Genomic DNA, 19,927 nt, shown 5'->3' with positions numbered 1-19,927 from the left:
GAGGACAGTTTGTTGGGTCAGTAATAATGTGCTTCTTTGGAATGGAAGAGAAGGTCCAGACATTTTGCTATTCCATGGCTGGATCCAGAGACAAGAGGTGGTCACATGTGGTCCATAGTGGCTTTGGCAATTTCTGGAATTGTTGGGGTATATTATTCATAATCTGCCAGAGGGGAAGTTCTGGGTAGTCTTCAGTGCATTTAAGTTCTCATGCTATGGTTATATCTTGGACAGCTGTAGGGTCAATATTTGCTAATACAGAAAGCCACAGTACAGGTGTTGATTTTAAAGTTCCAGTGATGAGTTATATGGCCTGATTTAGCGGTCTATCCACAAATTGGGTATGGCAGCTTCTTGTCCACACTGTTGCACAGTACTCTGCAACTGAGTACACCAGGGCCAAGCCCAATGTTCATAGCACCAGGGCAGTTGATCCCCAGCTTGTTCCCACTAACTTTTGAATAATGGGAACATGAGTCTTTGTGTTAGAGGCTACTTTCTTGAGGTGGTCATTAAAAGTCAGAGTGTGGTCAGGAATGACACTGAGATATGTGTATTTGGGTCATAATGCACAGTTTCACCACAAAACTCATAAGTTAAAGTGTTTTGTGCGATTCTATTGTCAATGTGAAAAGTAGAGACTACTGATTTGCTCAGATTTGGCTTCAGCTGCCACTTTTGAAAGTCCTCCTCCATGATCTTAAGGTCAGGTGTAAGGGTCACTTCAAGTTTGTTAAAGCTACAAGCCTGAGTTGTGAGTGCCAAATCATCAGGATACACAAACTTCTGCACTATCGTTTCATGCATATCACTCGTGTATACATTGAAGAGTGTTGGAGCAAGTACAGAGCCTGTGACAGCCCATTATTCAAAATGCACAGCTTGCTGGTTTGATCTCCAAAGTATATGCACATCCTTCGGTTGCTAAGCATGGGGTTCAGCCACCTGAGGATCAGCACACAGGAATCATTTTGCTCATTTTCAGTAGCAAACCATCCTTCCAAACTGTGTCATATTGATGAAAGTGGTACTGGTCTTGAGTTTTCGTTGGAATCCAGCCTCAATGTTTGTAGTGAGGGCCAGGACCTGGTTGCAGCCCTTCTGTGCAGTCGAAAACCAGTTTGTTCCTTGGATAGGCTGATGTCCACAGTGGGCTTGATTCAGTTCAGAATCATGTGCTTCCTCACCTGGTAAGTGGTGCTCAAGAGGGAGGGAGACCTATAACTAGAAGAGTGAGCTGCAGATTTTCCAGGCTTTTGGAGTGCAAAGACCTTGGCTTCTCTCCATACGCAGGGGATTTCACTGGTCTTCAGGATGCTGGTGAGAAGCTGCATCATCCATTTCCATGCCAGAAGACACAGCTTATATAGGAACTCAGGATAGATACCATCTTTTCCCACTGTTTTCCCCAATTTTGTGGCTGCATCAATTTTCTTCCTTGTGAATGGTCCAGACCATAGAGATGATGGAGTGCATCTGGACGTCACCTGCCAAAGCTGATACTGGACTTGTCTGTGATGCTGTTTGTCCACTGGCTGTTCTGATGTCCCTAAAATTTAGAAACAAGGCTATCTACTTTCACCTGCAGCCTAATGGCATGTGTGGGATTTGCAGCTCCCAGGTATCTCTGCAGGTTCTAGAATCTGCTTGAGAGTGTGAAGTTTAGACCTGTTTCCGCCTTGCTGCATCCAGTGATACCAAGAAGGCTTTTCCAATTTCTGGGTCTCTACACCCATCATATTTGTGGAGGAGCTCTTGGCTCTCTGCAGTCCAGCAAGGAGTGTATGATGACCTGTATCCCCAGGGGATATTCTTCTTTGTGGTGGAGATTAGGAGCACAGTAAAGTAGTCAGAAGTGTTCAGCATTGGGAGAATGCAGGAGATTGTATTATCCCTAGTCATGGAGAAAGTGGCCCAGTCTGCTTTTTTGAAGTTTCAGTGCAGTGCCAGTTTTGAATAGAAAACTGGGATTTAAACGCCAATATGCGTCAGTACTGGTCTCTGCTGGCTGTTCAGGAAATCATCGAGGTATCGGTATGCTGGTATCCTCTTTAGAGATGAGTGTCAGGTCATGGCAGTATTCTCCGCTCTGTTTTGCAGAGTGGAAAGTGGCATGCCAATTCACATCAAAAAGGAGTAGCATATCATTTTCTAATGCCTACTGTGTCAGTTCTTTGCCTGCAATGTTGTTTGCTGCATAGTTTCATTGTTTGTGGTGATTATTAAGGTCACCCACAAATACAGCAGGGTCCTGTGCATTCTGCAGAGCTGGCTGAAGCCACTGTGCACACGGTGGTTTATATACATTAATGATGTTTAGCTTGCCGATGTGCATGGAGGCTATAGTTGTTTCTTTGTGCGCTATAGGAGGAAGGACCACATATTTGTTGATTTGCCGCTTTATGTAAATTGCAAGCCCATATTTTGGGTGGTAATTGCTGGCTATGAATTTATAGCCATTGATTTTGTACAATATGCTTTTTCTTCATTTGCAACATGGGTCTCCTGGAGGGTGAGAGCAGTGATGTTGGTCGTCTTTCTCTAGGTAGTCACATTTGGACTGTGAGAGGCCTTCAACATTCAACGGGCAGATCTTTACCCCAAGTCCGATCTGCCTAGTATGTTGGCCCTGAAAGGGGAGGCTTATCCTGTGGTTCTTTCGACTGGGAGGTCCACAGTTGACATTCGGTCAATGGTTTGATGACATTAGTCATGGTTTCGAACTTAACAGGGTGGACTGTGTGAAGGTTGTTATCTTCCACCCCGTCATCTTCCACATTCCACTGAGGTGACACTGAATTGATAAACAGTTCCTTTCTTCTGTCCAAATGGCCCGTGAATAGCTTCATGTCTCCCAGGACAACTGGAGCAATCTCCAGACCATTAATGTCCGTAGTGCTCTTCAAGGCAAACCATCCTTTATCCAATAAGATAACTAGAGCTGAATTCTCTAAGATCCTAGCATCATAGACCTTTCCAGACCACCCTTGCATTGTCCACCACATATGTCTGTAAACCTGTCATGGTGGTTGGCAAGCCCTTGGCGAACCATGGAGAAATACCCCTTTTGGTTTATACATTCTGAGTCCTGGTTGGGGGGGAAATAATGGGCACATGGTCCCATCAGTTGCCCCCACACAGTTTGGAAACTCCATATGTACAGAGATTTCAATAATTTTCTGAGCATTAGTAACTTTATAACCTAGTGCAAGAAGACCTTATGCATGGTATCACACATCTGTATGACAATGGCTCCAACAGTCAATCTCCCTACATCGAATTGGTTGGCTATGGACCAGTAGCATTAGGGGGTGGCTAGCTTCCAAATGGCAATGGCGACCAGCTTCTCCACAGTTATGGGGCACCACATGTTGGCACGCTGCCTTTGTAGCTCTGGGGCTAATTCAGCACATATCTCAAAAAAGGCTGCCGTTGCCATCCTCAAATTCTCACACCACTGCTGCTCATTCCAGGTCTGCAGAATGATCCTTTCTCACCAGTCGAAACTGGTTTCCCAATTCCAGAAATGGTGCTGCACACTCTGAAGCTGCTCAAGGAATAGCTCCTGTAAGATCAGTTGCTTGGTGATGTCCTCTTCTTCCTCCTCCTTGTCCCACTTTCTCTGTCACCACCACTAAAACTCCTGCTGCTGCTGGAGGAACTGGTTGTTGTTGCCAGATCATCTGGTTGGTGGTGTGGTGGGCAAAGTCCAAAAAGGCACATCAGAAAAAAATAATTCCAACTATACATATAAAATCATGGGGTCTAAATTATCTGTTACCACTCAAGAAAGATCTGGGAGCCATGGTGGATAGTTCCCTGAAAATATCCAGTCAATATGCAGCAGCAGTCAAAAAAGCTAACAGAATGTTAGGAACCATTAGGAAAGGGATAGATAATAAAACAGTAAATATCCTAATGCCAGTATACAGATCCATGGTATGCCCAAACACTGAATACTTCGTGCAGTTCTGGTCACTCCATCTCAAAAAAAGATATATTAGAATTGGAATAAGTGAAGAGAAGGGCAACAAAAATGAGTATGGAACAGCTTCCATATGAGAAAAGATTAAAAAGACCAGTACTGTTCAGCTTAGGAAAGAGACGACTAAGGAGGGATATAAGAGAGGTCTATAAAATCATGACTGGTGCGGAGACAGTGAATAGGGAAGTGTTATTTACCCTTTCACGTGACAAGAGCTAGGGGGTCACCCAATGAAATTAATAAGCAGCAGGTTTAAAACAAACAAAAGGAAGTACTTCTTCATACAATGCAGTAAACCTACAATTGAACTCGTTATCAGGGGATGCTGTGAAGGCCAAAATTATAACTGGGTTAAAAAAAAGAATTAGATAAGTTCATGGAGGACAGGTCCATCAATGACCATTAGACAAGATGATCAAGGGTGCAACACCATGCTCCGGGTGTCTCTAAACCTCCAACTGCCAGAAGCTGGGACTGGTCGACAGGGGATGGATCACCCGATAATTGCCCTGTTCTGTTCATTCCCTCTGAAGCATCTAGTGCTGGCCACGGTCAGAAACAGGATACTGGCCTACATGGACCATTAGTCTGTCCCAATATGTCCGTAGTTATGGTCTTATGTGCATCTACCACACTACGCTGATGCACCCTTGCAAAACATCCATACTAGTTGTCTGTTAATAGAAAGAAAAAAGGAAAAAATCTTAAACTCTGAAACTGCATAGCTCTGTCAGATCTAGTGCTGGCTGGTTTAACCATGAAAACTAAAAGCATTATTCCCTTGAAAAAAATGTAGTTCAAAGGTATTGGAAGCTTTTACTGAGCTGTGGAAGTACTATACCCTACAGTATCTTTAACTCAATAAAAGTTTCCAGTGCTTTTAACCTACAGTATTCTAAAGCATCTTCTAATCAAGTGACTATGGAAATGCAGCCAGACGATCGTATGCTGTTTTGCAATTACTGCTTAGACAGTTCATGAATTTAAAGTCTTAAGAACATCAGTCTTTTAATACATACAGCCAATACCAGAAGAGAAATTGCAAGAAATATTTGCTACTTCTCTGTCATTTAGCTGTGCAAATCCACTGGGCCAGGCAACTCAGATCTGGGGACTGATTCAAAGCCCACTGAAATCAATGGAAAGACTCCCGTATATTTCAGTAGGCTTTGGTTGTGGAAGGGATAGACAACCACCTTACCAGAATAGGGTATGTAGCCCCTCAAAGACTGGCGGACAGATCTCAAGTCAATGGCAAGACTCCACGCTCAAGCATATCTTCATTGCTCATCAGGCCCATCTTTACCCATGCAAGAGCCACTGGGGCTTGAGTCTCTTCTTGGCTGACAACTCTGAAACAGTTAGTTGTCACTCAGGGAGACTGATGTAGCCCCTTTAGGGTCCCCCAGGCTGCCTGCAATCAGGAGAACCAACCCCACCATCTGGACTTTGAAGAGGCGCTGCACATGTTCAGGGCCTCCCTAACACCACTCCCAAGTGCCCACTAGGGAATGAGTCCATGACTTCCCGTGCAGAAGAGGCCAATATGGACAGCCAGAGCCAGACTACACAGCATGGATGAGAAGTGTCACAACTCTCAGGAACTGCAGAGGCTTCTGTGGGCGCAGGGCCATGAGCTTTGCCTGCTCTGTGTTGTGGAAGCTGCTAGGTTCAAGATTTAACCAAATTTACTTAGGTTTGACATGGTAACTAAACTTAAGAGATCAGAATTCTTAGTAGATTGTAAAGCCACAAAAGAGTTCTTTTGGGATGAAATGCATCTGCCAGTGAAAGGCCACACAAGCCCTCTGTGCTGATCCAGAGCTGTCATGCCTGTTCGGGAAAGGGGACGTGGATACAGCAGCTGTACAAAGGAGACCTCTCTCCCCATCTTCACTGAGGAAGTGGGCTCCACGTTAGCGCTGAATAGGCCAGCATGGAGGGAAGTGTTGGGTGTGGGGTAGTTTTGTAGTCCTGGATTGCTGAATCTGTTGATCTAGTGCTGGAAACCCCATCTGGGGCTTGGAGGGACAGCAGCTGCTTTTCCAATCTCTAGATTGGAAGAGCATTCATGGAAACGCTGCACTTGGTGTCCCATGGCCTGCCCCTGGGCTAAAGGATGGACTCACCACAACCCCACTTAGTTTCCTGCACAAAGCAAATTTACTCATGCTTGTGTGTGTGTGGAGGGGGGATTTCATCCTTGATTTGTATGTGCAACTGTCAGTTGTCACTCAGGCAGAACTCCTGTTGAAATCAATTGGAGTCTTGCCTGGATGCAGAGTACAAGATTTATCCTGTTATTAGCATTAGTGGCAGTTTCATGCACACATCAGAAAGAGGCTACTTCTTAGAGCTAGCAGGATCCTGAGGGCCTGTTGTTAATGTTAATTTGAAAACCACGCTGGCACATTATGTTCAGGAAATCCAGTACCACAGGGTTAACCATCCGCCTTTTTACTGAATGCAAGGCAGTGAGGAAATTCATTGCTAGGTGCTGCCTCTAATTATTTAAAAGATCATTTGCATGTTACACAGAGACAAATGATCTCCCAGGTGACAGCTGTTTCACTGTGTCCATTCCTGGCAATGGATGTCATGCCGGGAAAATCTGAATAGACACAAAGGGATTAAAACAGAGCTAGGATTTTCTTGCCTTACAGTAAGGGACTTCCCCAAGTCAGAGTTGTCATAAAAAAACAGAGAGAGAAAATACATATTGCAAAATTACAGTAAGTATGAGAAATGTAACTGATTAGACTGTGAGCACTTCTGTAGGCCTACTTCTCATCCACTAGGGTCCCTTTACACCACTCTGACCATGTAAAGGGGCCTTAAAATGGGTGTAAATGTAATTTACTCAATGAAAAGGAGACTCTTGTGCTTTCTGACTGCAGTAACGTAAAGTTATTATTTTTTCCTCTCTCTCTCTCTCTCTCTCACACACACAGAATTTTTTCTTTGGATCAAAGCCTCAAGACTTGAGAATCTCACAAGAGATGCAGAAACATAATGTTTTATGTTTTATTTCTTTCTAATGAGTAGGTTTTAAAAAGATATATATTAAGGAATACTTTCAGAGTTCTATGCAAGTGACGTACTCTAAGGGAAGATGCGTGACAGGGATATCGGGGACAGTTGCAGATTGCCCTGTCTCAACAGAATGATTTATTATAGGCAAAGCAGGTAGCACTACCTATTACTGAAGTTGCCCGACACTTCCCATTGTAAGATCCTCTTTTTAGTTGCTTATAATTTTGCCAAACTTTCAACATTTGTGCTGAATTCTTCTATATCCGTTGTCGGTTAGGACTGAAGTTTTTGGAAAATTTCAGCCAAAACAGTTCAGCCATTTCCTAGAATGAGACGGAGGAAAAATACTTGTTTTGCCCATGTTACACATTTCTGGCAACCTTTTCTTGAGACGCTTCCGTGCCTCATGCTTTGGGGCAGAGCCTTGAAATTTGGCAGAGGCGTGATGCCGAGGATAATACTACCACCACCCGCACTGGGGTGTTGTAAAAATAAATTAATTAATGTTTATGAAGCACTCCGATACTCTAGTGATGAGTACCACAGAAAAGCCCATGACGAAATTAATAATTCGGTCTTCAGAGCAAGGTTTGAACAGTGTGAAGTAAATAAGGCCTGGGGCCACACAATGAACAATGAGGGGAAAACAAAATATTGAAAAGCTGCTCATTAAGGGAGCAATGTCTATCCTGTCCATGGAATGAGGTGGGGTCCTGTGGAAAAAATAGTAAGTCATCATGTGTTTAAAGACTGTATCATAATGCTTACACAGGAGGCTGAATTAAGGTTGCACAAGGAACCTGAATACGGCATATTCTAATTCTGGAGTTCTTAACTTTGCAACCTTAATGATGTTCTTCGAATGAAATTTTTTATGTGAGCGTGTATGGTGTGATTTATAAAATATCTAAAAGAATATACTAATAATTATGGAGACTTTGTGCTCCTAATTTTGTCCTCATTCACTAAGTGTCATCAGGCATGAATTCACTGGTACATGTATAGATTAGGAAAGTGAACTAACACCACCAATTACTTCTCCTCTTGATTAAACTTTATGTTCACCTTCTGCAACAAGTCAACAGCACTGAACTTGACAGAAGATTAAGATATTTTCAAACTTTTCAAAAAATAAACAAAAGGATTACTCAGAAGATGTAGCAGTACTTCCTGGAACAAAAGTGACCTTAGACTGTGTTCTGTGGCTGGATAGCTCCGTTATAAAATGGCAATAGTATATCATAATCTATGTTATACATTCTCATACACAAGGAATCCACCAGTATGGAAACAGGCTACTGGATAACCATGCCCAGCAGCACTTATGTAGGCAACTCACCAAATAGAAATTTTGGCACCTAAGAGTTCCCGCTATATATAGCCAGGATCTGCCCTGCAAGACGGTTGTTCTGCCTCCATCTGACAGAAGTAGCTGCCTGTGCCATATTGCTTTGAGGAAGGCCTGCCACTTTGGTTTTTGCAGACAATTTGTTTCCATCTTTTTCTCTCTTGTTATATCTTCTCTATTGCCTCAGACCTCCCTCTTCCCTGGCAGGCCGTACAGGAATAGACTACAGTGGGAGGAGGCAAGAGCAGCTGAGTTCTGTCTGCTAGTGTCTCATTCCCCCTTCTGCAGTAGACTGTCTTGCCCTTGGCTCCTCAACAAGTAATTTGAGCATGTGGCTTAGATCCTGGTGTGAATGAGTTTCAGCCACCAGATAATCCATGGTTACATGGAGAAAGGCAAGACCTGTGGGACATGTAGCCAAACCTTGACTGAAGCTGGGGATTCTTCCTGCATGTGTGACTCTCCTGGGATAAGATAAGGTAACCTTGTCTGATCCAGTCACCCCTGTTACCTCTATGATACTGGCTGCCCCAAATCCTCCCATTAATGTATCCACTCAAGGGGTCTTCATCTATCCAGCAATTGAAAATGTACGTCTTATGAAATGTTTGTGCCTTGTCCTTATTTGCAACCCTGACAACCGGCTTGTGGTTTCTATGGAGATTCTTTCTGGAGGGATCCCAGCATGAAGATAAGGACACAGGTGCTTTAGAAGCAAGGGAGACCTATAGGTTGGTGGGTGTAATTACAAAGAAATGACCTACATATTCAGAAAGTTAATGTCTCATCTACCCCAACTATATCTGGAATACTGTGTGCAATGTTGTTTGCACAGTATGTTCAAGGGTTTGTCAAACTGTGGAGTAAGACAGCAAAGTTAATTGGATGGAGCAGGGGGAGGATCTGCCTTCTGGGCATAGACTTCAAGAGTCAAATTTGTTAAGCCTTGAAAAAGGGTGATTGAGAGGGGACTTAAGCCTTGTGTAGAAGTACTTGATGTGCTTGTACAAAGAATCTAGGGCAAGACCTGTTCACACTACAGGCTAAAGGTACAATACAAGACCAAGAATTAAAGCTCAAAGAAGTTTAGACCAGATACCCATTAAGGCTTATTTCAAAAGGTTATTAGCGTGTGCCTGTGGGGGGTGGGGGTGGGGAAGGCTGCCAGGGTGATCTGTGCAAGAACAAAGTAAACAATGCTGTTCTCTGATGACAGTTGAGAGCCTTTGCTATGATGAATAATTAGCCATCTCTTGCTCTCTCTCTCTCACTTCCTTTTACTGGTAATTCCTTCTAAGCAGTAGGCTATAATTACTGTTTTTCTCAGTCACAGATTTTCCTAAGTGAAGTTTCAACCACTGCATTTTGGACCAGGGGTAGGAAGCCCTGACTGGAGCATGCTGGGCCAGTGCCATCTTCTGCCTGTTACTACTTTTACATTCATAGAATGCCTCCATCACCCCCAAAGGATTCAACAGTGCTGAGATACCTGGGGGGTGGAGACACAAAGGTACGCAATAAGGACGCCTTTACTTCAACGAAGGCAAACACCAGCCCCTATGTCATTCCCCTGGGCTTCCCAATGTGAAATCCTGATGCTATGTACAGTAAGAATCCTTTAATTTTTAGGAAGCAAAAACAATTCAACTGGCGTTAGCTGTTGGAATCTATCATAGTGATTTCATTTTGCCCAGCTGTCTGAACACAAGTATACTGTAAACAGTAAGTGTATAGAGACTAGAGCTGGTTGAAAATTTTCTGCTGGAACAATTTTCTTCTGGAAAATGCTGATTCACTGGAACTGAAATGTGCCACAGGAACATGTTGATGCTTGCCAAAAGCTTTGATGGAAACCAGGCAGGAAGTCCAGCTGCCAGGGTTCCCTAGTTAACCAGGCTCCCCAGTTTGCTGGCTGGCTACCTGGCAAGCCTGGATACACAAGCAAGGTGGGCAGCCGGAGAGCCTGCCCTTCCACAAGGTGAGCAGGAGTTGTTCAGGGACTGGACAGCAGGCAAGCCTGCCAGATTTCCAGCTGCCCGGTTGCGGTCTGCCTGGCTGGCTTCCTGGATCCTGGTTGGTGACTGGGCTCCCTGGCCAGCTTGCTGAGAAGCTGGCTAGCAGACAAGCTTTCCAGGTCACCTAATGGTTGAACAATTTTGACCTTATCAAAAGTAAACATTTTGATGAGGTCAAAACAAAATTTAATTTTTTTAAAAAATGAAATTTTGGAATTTTGTTCAGTGGAAAAACATCACAATTTTGAAGTTTTGACATTTTGGATTTTCGCATGGAATGGGAATTCTGGGATCTGAACAGCTCTAATTGAGACATTTTATTGCTTTGTTTTGTTTTTTAATACATGGTGAGAGTTCTCTCCCTCACATGTCCCAGAGTAAATCCAAAAATATGCAGTCAGGAGTGATTCATGCGCTCAATACAGTACGATTTATTCATCTGGTTGTGGATTTTGGCATCCAGAAGATGACATGTCCTTGGAAAGCTCATCAGTAGCAATTACAAGTTTGATAAAAACTGTAGGTGTAGCATTTCTGCCACTAATATAAATGCTGCTGAACCTGTTGTCTGCCTCCTCTCATACAGAAAGCCTGAGCGACCATGTTGCTATTGAAATCATGATTCTGCCATCCACTGCCACTTCTGAGATTACTGCCTTATGATCTCAGCATCACCACTAATACTGCTCGATCTTTACAAGAGAGAGAATGAATCAGTGGAAGGAGAAACAGAGGAACCAGAAGGGGTCCTGAACTTGGTTGAGTGGTATATATGAAACCATGTCTAACATGAAAGAATGAAAGACAATAAAACAAGCTAACGATCAGTCCTGAATTGCTGCAGAGCTGTATAGGCACTTTAGACAGCAGCAGAGGAAAAGGGAACAACTGTTGCTTTTGCCAAGGTCAATTGCTAACCATTCATCTTTCCTTTTGCTGCCACTGGTGTGAACCTTGCTAGCATGTCTAACAACAAGTGACACTGTAACCATGTCTGGGCCATAACAAAGGCAAAAGTGTCGGGAACAATTCGTGGTTCATGATAAAGATGTGGCCACAGCTGCGTGCACACACACTAACACAAATATAAGCAATTAAAAAAAGACTGATGACATCTAACTACAACCAGATTATGGAGTCATTTTCATGGTAAATCTAAAAATGTATTAACTGAGCAGTATCAGTGAAAATGTAAATAAACGTTGCCATCTTAGTCCATCCCTACTATAGTGATCTTATTCTCCCTCAGTATCTTATTCTTTAGCTGCTATTGGTAATGCACTCTTTATTTTAACTTCACATTTTCTATGTGCCATACCTTTTCCGTAAATCAAAATTAACCTTTCCTGTAAATCAAAACCAATCTCTGATATATTAATAAATCAGAAGCTTCACAATCCTCTATGTAGATTGCCATAGGAAAGACTTACCTAGAGAAAAATGTTTCGTACTTGGAACATAGAAACATTGACCTGGAAACTTAAAAAATGTACGAGTTCAAGTAATACATTACTGAGGGTTTTTTTCATCTGGTTCAACCCTATCTTCCTGCACAGGATAGGGAGAACAGACCAGCCAAATAGATAAATGCCAGAATATTTACATGGAAGAGAGATATCAGGAGGAGAAATCAAACGCCACACAACTGAGGGTCCTTGACAAGATGTAGGTCCAGTCCTTGCTAAGGGAGTGTGAATCCTTTTCAAAGGACTTCACTATTTAAGGAGACACTTAGTAACATGTTCCTCCCCAAAATGAACACAAAAAAACCTTCCACCATTAACTGAAGAGGATGATGTATGCCAGCTAACAAATGTACATGGCATTATGTGGCCCAGTATTCTCATGCAAAACAGCACCTAGCACGGTGGGGTTCTATTCCGTGACTAGACCTTCTAGCCACTACGGTAATACAAATAACAACAACAACAACAACATTAATTATAATAATAATAAAGCGGGCTGGTATCAGACAGCTTGGGAAAAACAACACACTGCCTGAACAAGAGGCAAAAACCTGACTACTGGCAGACATGAAACTGCCCTGACTGCTTGTAGAAATGTAACTTCAAGACCCACAGGGTGGCAATACCAGATTAGTTCACTGGTCCATCTAATCTGATTCTGCCCCTGAAGTGGCCAGTATCTAACGTTTAATAGGCAGGATAGCCTTGTCCTTAATGCATCTCTGCAACTGTGCAATGCTTAATATGTGCAATAAAGTACTTCCTGAAAGAGGGAATCAGTCTTACGCTCTGAAGTATCTGATCTGGTTACTCTCTTATCATTGTTTCAGGCTGCACAACTGAAATTATTATCCATCTTCAAAGACAACATATTTTCTTAAAATAATTTAAGGCTGTAAATGCTCATTTGTTCTTTAGTAAAAAGCCTTATTGGAACCTTGCAATTATATTAAAAACAAATAAAACAAAACAAAACTGGAAGCCAGGAAATTCTAAGTGAGGGTTATATTTACATTTTTGAAAGTCTGGTTCCTGTGATTTTCAGGAAGCATTCCCACATCCCCATGTTTATCTGTGCACAACTGCTTTGGTACATTAAGGAAGAGGGCTTTCAAAGTCTTTGAAATCAGCTGGAGTGCAGAAGTTGGGAAATACACATGCTGATGGCGAAATTTCTAAAATTTGTAAAGAGCTCACAAGTGTCTGAGAAGTTCAAAAGATTTTGAGTATCTCCAACATGAACCATGCAACAATCCAAAAATAAGCACACAGAACCATATGAATTACCAGACTGGATCAGACATGCGGTCCTTCTAGACTAGTGACTCAGACAGTGGCCAGCACCAGATGCTTCAGAGGAATATGCAAGAAATCTGGAATAACCTGCCCATAGGGAAAGTTTCTTCCTAACCCTCAATAGTCAGGATTTGTTTCTGCCCTGAAACAGGGAGGTTTATATCCCTTCCAAAACTCTTGGTTTTTAATTCTTATTATTGTATCTCTGGATATTCTTGCTATCAATATAAATGTCCAATTCTTTTTTGAATCCTGCTAAGCTTTTGGCCTCAGTGTTATCTTGTGGCAGTGATTTCTACAAGTGAATTGTGCGCAGTGTGAAAAAATATTTCCTTTTTCACTTTTCAATTTCATTGAATACCGCCTTTGTTCTTGTGTTTGGAGAAAAGGCGAACAGAAGTTTCCAATCAACTTTCTAAATACCATTTTTTATATCTTTATCCCTCTTATTCATCTCCTCTCCAAAGTACACAGTTCCAGTCTTTTCACTCTCCCTTTGTAAGAATTTTCCCATGCCTCTAATGATTTTCCCTGCCCATATCCGAAGCCCTCCCTTTCTGACAGATACTGAAGATTGAAGATATTGAATCAGGGTGACTAGAACTGAATACAGCTATCCTGATAAGGGCTCACCTTTGATTTACATAATGGCATTGTAATGTAAGCAGAGACAGGGTGGGCTCCACCCTGACATCTGGTGGTGAGGTGTGGCAAGTTGTGGAAAAGAACTTCAGGGGCTGATCTCATTTGCATAGGCACACCCACCCCGCCTAGAATGAGGCCATAACTGCCCAAATCGTCACTTTGGCTGCTGTGGGATCCCCAGTGTCTCTGTTATTGGGGCGGGAAGAATAAATTGTTAGTACCCTGATTATGGGAACTGTGCTTGGAACTGTACTTGGCCTTTTTGTTATGATGGAGGACTCACCATCAACTGAGTAGCACTCACTAGGCAAGGGACATGGGTTCCAAAACTCTGTGAATTGAGAGAGACTTGAGACAGGTATTAGTGCCTGGTGGTGTAGGCCCCTTTGTGAGGGCCTGAAGCACCAATTGCACCTCTGTCTCTCTCCACTGTGGAATGTCAGAGCTAATTTTGGGTCTATTAAGAGTTTTGTTACAGGTATTGTGCTGAATTCACTTCAGCCTTATAGTGCACCAGCACTAAGGCTCCCACTACTATGAGCTGAAATCACTGAGAGCTGAAATCACTGAGCACTGTGTCAAGTAGTGGGGAGCCGGAAGTTCTAGTGTGCAGTGGAGCCGGTCGTGAGACAGCGGTGTGTTTGTGAGACGGCGAGCTGAGCGGAGCCGGTCGTGAGACAGCGGTGTGTTCGTGAGACGGCGAGCTGAGTGGAGCCGGTCGTGAGACAGCGGTGTGTTCGTGAGACGGCGAGCTGAGTGGAGCCGGTCGTGAGACAGCGGTGTGTTCGTGAGACGGCGAGCTGTCCGGAGCCGGTCGTGAGACAGCGGTGTGTTCGTGAGACGGCGAGCTGTCCGGAGCCGGTCGTGAGACAGCGGTGTGTTCGTGAGACGGCGAGCTGTCTGGAGCCGGTCGTGAGACAGCGGTGTGTTCGTGAGACGGCGAGCTGAGCGGAGCCGGTCGTGAGACGGTGAGCTGTGCAGAGCGGAGCCGGTCGTGGTGGAGCGGAGCAGAGCCCTGTGGGGCAGTCAGCTTCAGGACACGTAAGGTGCCCCTTACCTCTTTCCCCCACACCCAGGCACATTTTAGCCAGATTGGGGAGTAACACTCTGCAGGTGAACTTTTGAACTCCGGGGCTGGACTTTTTTTTTGGACTTTGGGGGATTTGTGGATTGCTGGACTCAAGAGACGTTTGGGTTCTGGGACTCAAGAGCCTGAGGGAAAGGATGTGGCCCAAATTTTCTGGGGTGGGTCAGTGTTCATGGTTTGGTTAATGAACACTAGTTGTGGTGTTTCCCCAATTTAATGCTGATGTTGTTTGCCTCATGTTATTAAAGATTCTCTACTACACCAAGACTCTGTGCTTGCAAGAGGGGAAGTATTGCCTCCTTGAGGCGCCCAGGGGGTGTGTAAGATTTTCCCAGGTCACTGGGTGGGGGCTCGAGCCAGTTTTGCATTTGCTTTAATGAGAGGGAACCCCTGTGTATTGAACCCGGCCCTTGCTGCTATCAACTTGGCCTGGCAGAAGGGTTACAGTAATATATACAGTATCATGCTTTATCCCATTTTGCTTTTTCAACTGCTACTGCATATTGAGTGGAGATTTTTCACTGAACAGTCTTCTGTCAAGACCTGGTCTTTTTCTTGAGTTGTTGCAGCTAATTTAGCATCCGTTAAGGTGTATGAGTAGTTCAGATTATTCTTTCCTATGTTAATTATTTTACAGTTGTCAACATTAAATTTCATCTGCCACCATGCTGCCAGTTCACAAGCTTGGATACATCCTGTGAAATTACTCTCTGTCTTGTCTAGTCTTGACTCACCTAAATAATTTTGTTTTATCTGCAAATTTTGCCACCATCTGCAAATCATTTATAAATATACTAAACAAGACCGGATTGACTTTGGAACCTGTTGGCACCCCACTGTTAACCTTTTACCATAATGAAAATTTACCATCCACTCCTACTCTTTCTTTTTTGTCTCTTACTCAGTTTCTGTTCCAGGACAGTATTTGGTGCCTCTCATTCCATGACTACTTAGGTTCTTTAGTAGACTTGTGAGGCATTTTATCAAAGACTTTTAAAAAGTCCAAATAAATGATGTCAACTAGTTCTCTTTTATCCACTATTTTATTGACATCATCAAAGAATTCTAATAAAGTCCTGATGCATAACTTTCCTTTGCAGAAGCTGTCTTTAAAAGCACTGGCTCTGACTGAGGACTGCTAAATAAAATAAATTTGCAGTGTCTGTAGGCCAAGGCACTTCTGAAATATGACACTGCAAAAAAGCATCAGAAGACTTCAAAAACACTTTCTCTCATTTTTCAGACACTCATATCCCTGAAATACCTTGTTCAATAAGAGAAAAATTTCCAAAAGCCACACAAAATTCTCTGGAAGGAGACATAAGAAACGGAAATAACCAGGCCTCTTTTCCAAAACAGGGTTTACTGTCTTTTATCATTTGAGAGAAGAATTTTGGAACTGGGCTCTGCCTCAAATTCTTAGTCCAAACGACTTCCTCATACCTAACCACAGATGGCACAAGCAGATCAGCTTTATAGAGAATCTCTATAACCATCCCCCTGCTGAGAACTGGTACGGGAATCTCTGTTGTGCGTCCAGGTAGAGTCCAGGCACAGTTTGCCACACAGGACATGGAAAGTCTAGAGGGGAAAGTCCAGAGAGTCTGTTACATTGCCAGGTAAGCAGCCACAAACTAATCAGCGCAGGAATGTCATGACTAGACCCAATTCCACACATAACACATTACTTCAAATATTTGCAATGACATATGACTAAAAACTGTTTCATGAAATTCAACCACACTTTACATAAACATTCTCCTTTGCCTTCCAAGTAAGTTAGGTAATTTTGAGGCCAAATTAATTTTCCAAGTCCAGGTTTCAGGGGTGCTAAAATTAGGCTTTTTAAATAAAAGCTGGTTGCAACCTTCATAACATAGCGGCTATCACTCATCTATAATAAAATTTTGGGAGCAGAAAGAAAGTCTCTGAAATACTTTTGCTGTTAGACAGCAATGAATGACTTAGCCAACTTACTGAAAGATTTATATACATACATGTGTGTTAAAGAGCCTTAGTTTTCCAGGTATTCCAGGGCAGCAAATAGAGTAGTTAGGCATAGAATGCATACTGTGATAAAAGGAAACAATTTTATTCAGAAAGCAGAATTTGCTCTCATCTTACCTATAAAGATCTTTGATCAATCCCTCCTTCCAGCGAGAACAAAGATTATTAAGGACCCGCTCATGCTGGCCAAACAAACAAATGTAGTTGGAGACAGGGAAGGGCTCCTTTGAAAGGCAGGTAATGGTTTCTACAATACTGTACTGGTTCACATGTATCCTGAAGTAATTCCCCTTTGTTGCATCTCCTGTTATGATTTCCATCCCCTGGAACAAAAATAGTATGAATATTAAGAAAACTATTTAGACTGAGGGGACATTCTAATTGGCACATGTATCGTATCAGCTAACACTGTTGTTACACATCCTGATAGTTCACTAGCTCTTTCTGAAACTAAGAAGATTTTAGTAGCAAATAGCAGCTATAGGAAATGTAGTTTATAAAGCAAGGTGCCTTAGTAAAGCTGATGGCACAATAATAGAAATATACGACTGGAAGGGATCTTGAGAGGTCATCTAGTCCAGCCCCCTGATCTGAGGCAAGACCAAGTAAACGAAGACCATTTCTGACAGATGTTTGTGTAATCTATTCTTAAAAACTTCTGACAGAGATTCCTTTGGAAGCCTATTCCAGTGCTAAACTATCCTTATAATTAGAAAGTTTTTTCCTAATATCTAATTTTAATCTCCTTTACTGCAGCTTAAGTCCACTACTTCTTGTTCTACCTTCAGTAGACATGGAGAACAATTGATCACTATCCTCTTTAGAGCAGCCCTTACCATATTTGGACACTGTTATCAGATCTCCATTCCGCCTTCTTTTCTCAAGACTAAACATGCCCAGGTTTTGTAACCTTTCCTCATTGGTCAGGTTTTTTAAACCTTTGATCATTTTTGTTTCCCTCCGCACTCTCTCCAGTTTGTTAATATCTTTCTTAAAGTGCGGAGACTAGACCTGGACACAATGCTCCAGCTGAGGACTCACCAGTGTCCAGCAGAGTGGGACAATTAGCTCCCATATCTTACATTCAACACTCATGTTATTACACCCCAGAAAGATATTAGCCTTTTTGCAACTGCATCACATTGTTCACTCATATTCAATTTGAGATCCACTATAACCCCTAGACCATTTTTCAGCAGTACTATTGCCTAGCCTGTTATTCCCTATTTTGTAGTTGTGCATTTAATTTTTCCTTCCTGAGTGTAGTACTTTGCACCTGTCTTTACTGAATTTCATCTTGTTGATTCAGACCAATTCTCCAAATTATCAAGGTCATTTTGAATTCTAATCCTGTCCTCCAAAGTGCTAGCAACCCCTCCAAACATGGTGTCAGTCATAAATTTTATAACCACTCTCTCTAATTCATTATCCATGTCATTAAAAAATATTGACTGTATTAGACCTCAAGACAGACCACTGCAAGATCCAATAGACACATTCCCCCAGATTGACAGCACCCACTGATAACTACTCTTTGAGTATGTGCTTTCAATCAGTTATGCATCCACTTTATAATAATTTCATCTAGACCACGTTTCCCTAATTTGCTTATGAGAAAGTCATGTGGGAATGAGTCAATCATTATGATATATCACGTCTATAGCTTCCCATCTATCCACTAGGCCAGTATCCCTGTCAAAGAAGGGAATTAGGCTGGTTTGGCATGATTTGTTCTTGACAAATCCATGTTGCCTATTACTTACACCCTATTATCCCTTAAGTACGTACAAACTGATTGTTTAATAATTTGTTCCAGAAACTTTCCATTATTGAAGTTAGTCTATAATTTCCCAGGCTCTCTTTGTTGGTACTATATTTTCCCTTCTCCAGTTCTCTGGGATCTCAACCATTCTCTATGAGTTCTCAAAGATAATCCAAAGTTGCTTCAGCTAGTTCCTTAAGTATCCTAAGATCAATGTCATTAGGTCCTGTTGACTTGAATACCTCTAACCTATCTAAATGTTCTTTAACCTGTTCTTTCCCTATTTTGGCTTTTGTTCCTTCCCCCTTGTTAATATGAATTGTGTTGAATATTTGGTCACTATTAACCTTTTTAGTGAAGACTGGAGCAAAATAGGCATTAAACAATGTAGCCTGCTTGATGGCATCAATTATTAGCTCTCCTTCCCCACGAAGCAGAGTACTTACACTTTCCTTCATCTTTTTCTTGCTCCTAATGTATTAATAGAATGTCATCTTATTACCTTTTATATGCCTCTTGCTAGGTGTACCTGAGGCCTTCTGATTTCGTGAATTAGCCTTTTTGATTTTGTCCCTGCTAATCCTTTGTACTCCTCTTCAGCAGTCTATCCATGTTTCCACTTTTTGTAGGACTCCCTTTTGATTTTCAGGTCATTAAAGACTTCCTGATGGAGCCACGCTGGCTTCTGACTACTCATCCTATCTTTCCTTTGCCTCAAGATAGCTTGCTGTTGCTTCTTTAATATTGTTGCTTTAAGAAACTACCAGCTCTTCTGAACTCCTTTCTCCCTTAGATTTTCTTTCCATGGGACCTCACCTACCAGGTCTCTGAATCTGTTAAAGTCTGCTTTTTGATGCCCATTGTCCTTAATCTGCTGCACTCACTTCTTCCTTTCCTTAATATCATGAGATCTATCATTTCATGCTCACTTTCACCGAAACTGCCTTCAACTTTTCAGACTCTCAACCATTTCCTCCCTGTTAGTCAGAATGAAGTCTAAAAATGGCCATTTGCCTGCTGTGGCACCTCTTTGAAGTCAGTGGGGACCTAGATGGTATAGAAGTCTGCCTGCATGCGATCAATTGGAAGATTCAGACTTAAGCTCTTTTATTTACTTTTATTATCAAAAATAGCTTACAGTAACAAGGGACAGTGGATTAAAAAAACTACTATTATGATGCAAGAATAGCCAAGTCAGTAACCAGACAGAAATAAAAGGAAACTCATTTAGCATTGCTAACAGTATAAGAAAAGACACAAAGTCCAGTATTTTAGCATAATTA

The 19,927-nt window shown here is 42.3% G+C and overlaps 1 protein-coding gene across 3 annotated transcripts in view; it reads right to left on the bottom strand.

Moving 5' to 3' along the window:
* Positions 1 to 19,927, bottom strand: part of CFAP61 (cilia and flagella associated protein 61) — a 209,966-nt gene that overhangs the window by 22,569 nt on the left and 167,470 nt on the right. For all 3 annotated transcript variants that reach the window (XM_073339783.1, XM_073339782.1, XM_073339785.1), the window contains one exon: positions 17,000 to 17,205. In XM_073339783.1, the coding sequence (XP_073195884.1) occupies positions 17,000 to 17,205 (206 nt within the window). The remainder of the gene's footprint in view (positions 1 to 16,999; positions 17,206 to 19,927) is intronic.

This window comes from Lepidochelys kempii, chromosome 3 (assembly GCF_965140265.1).
Source record: "Lepidochelys kempii isolate rLepKem1 chromosome 3, rLepKem1.hap2, whole genome shotgun sequence".
NCBI classification, from domain to species: Eukaryota; Metazoa; Chordata; order Testudines; family Cheloniidae; genus Lepidochelys; species Lepidochelys kempii.
Note: the sequence above shows the minus strand (reverse complement) of the source record. Positions and strands in the feature narration are given on the sequence as shown.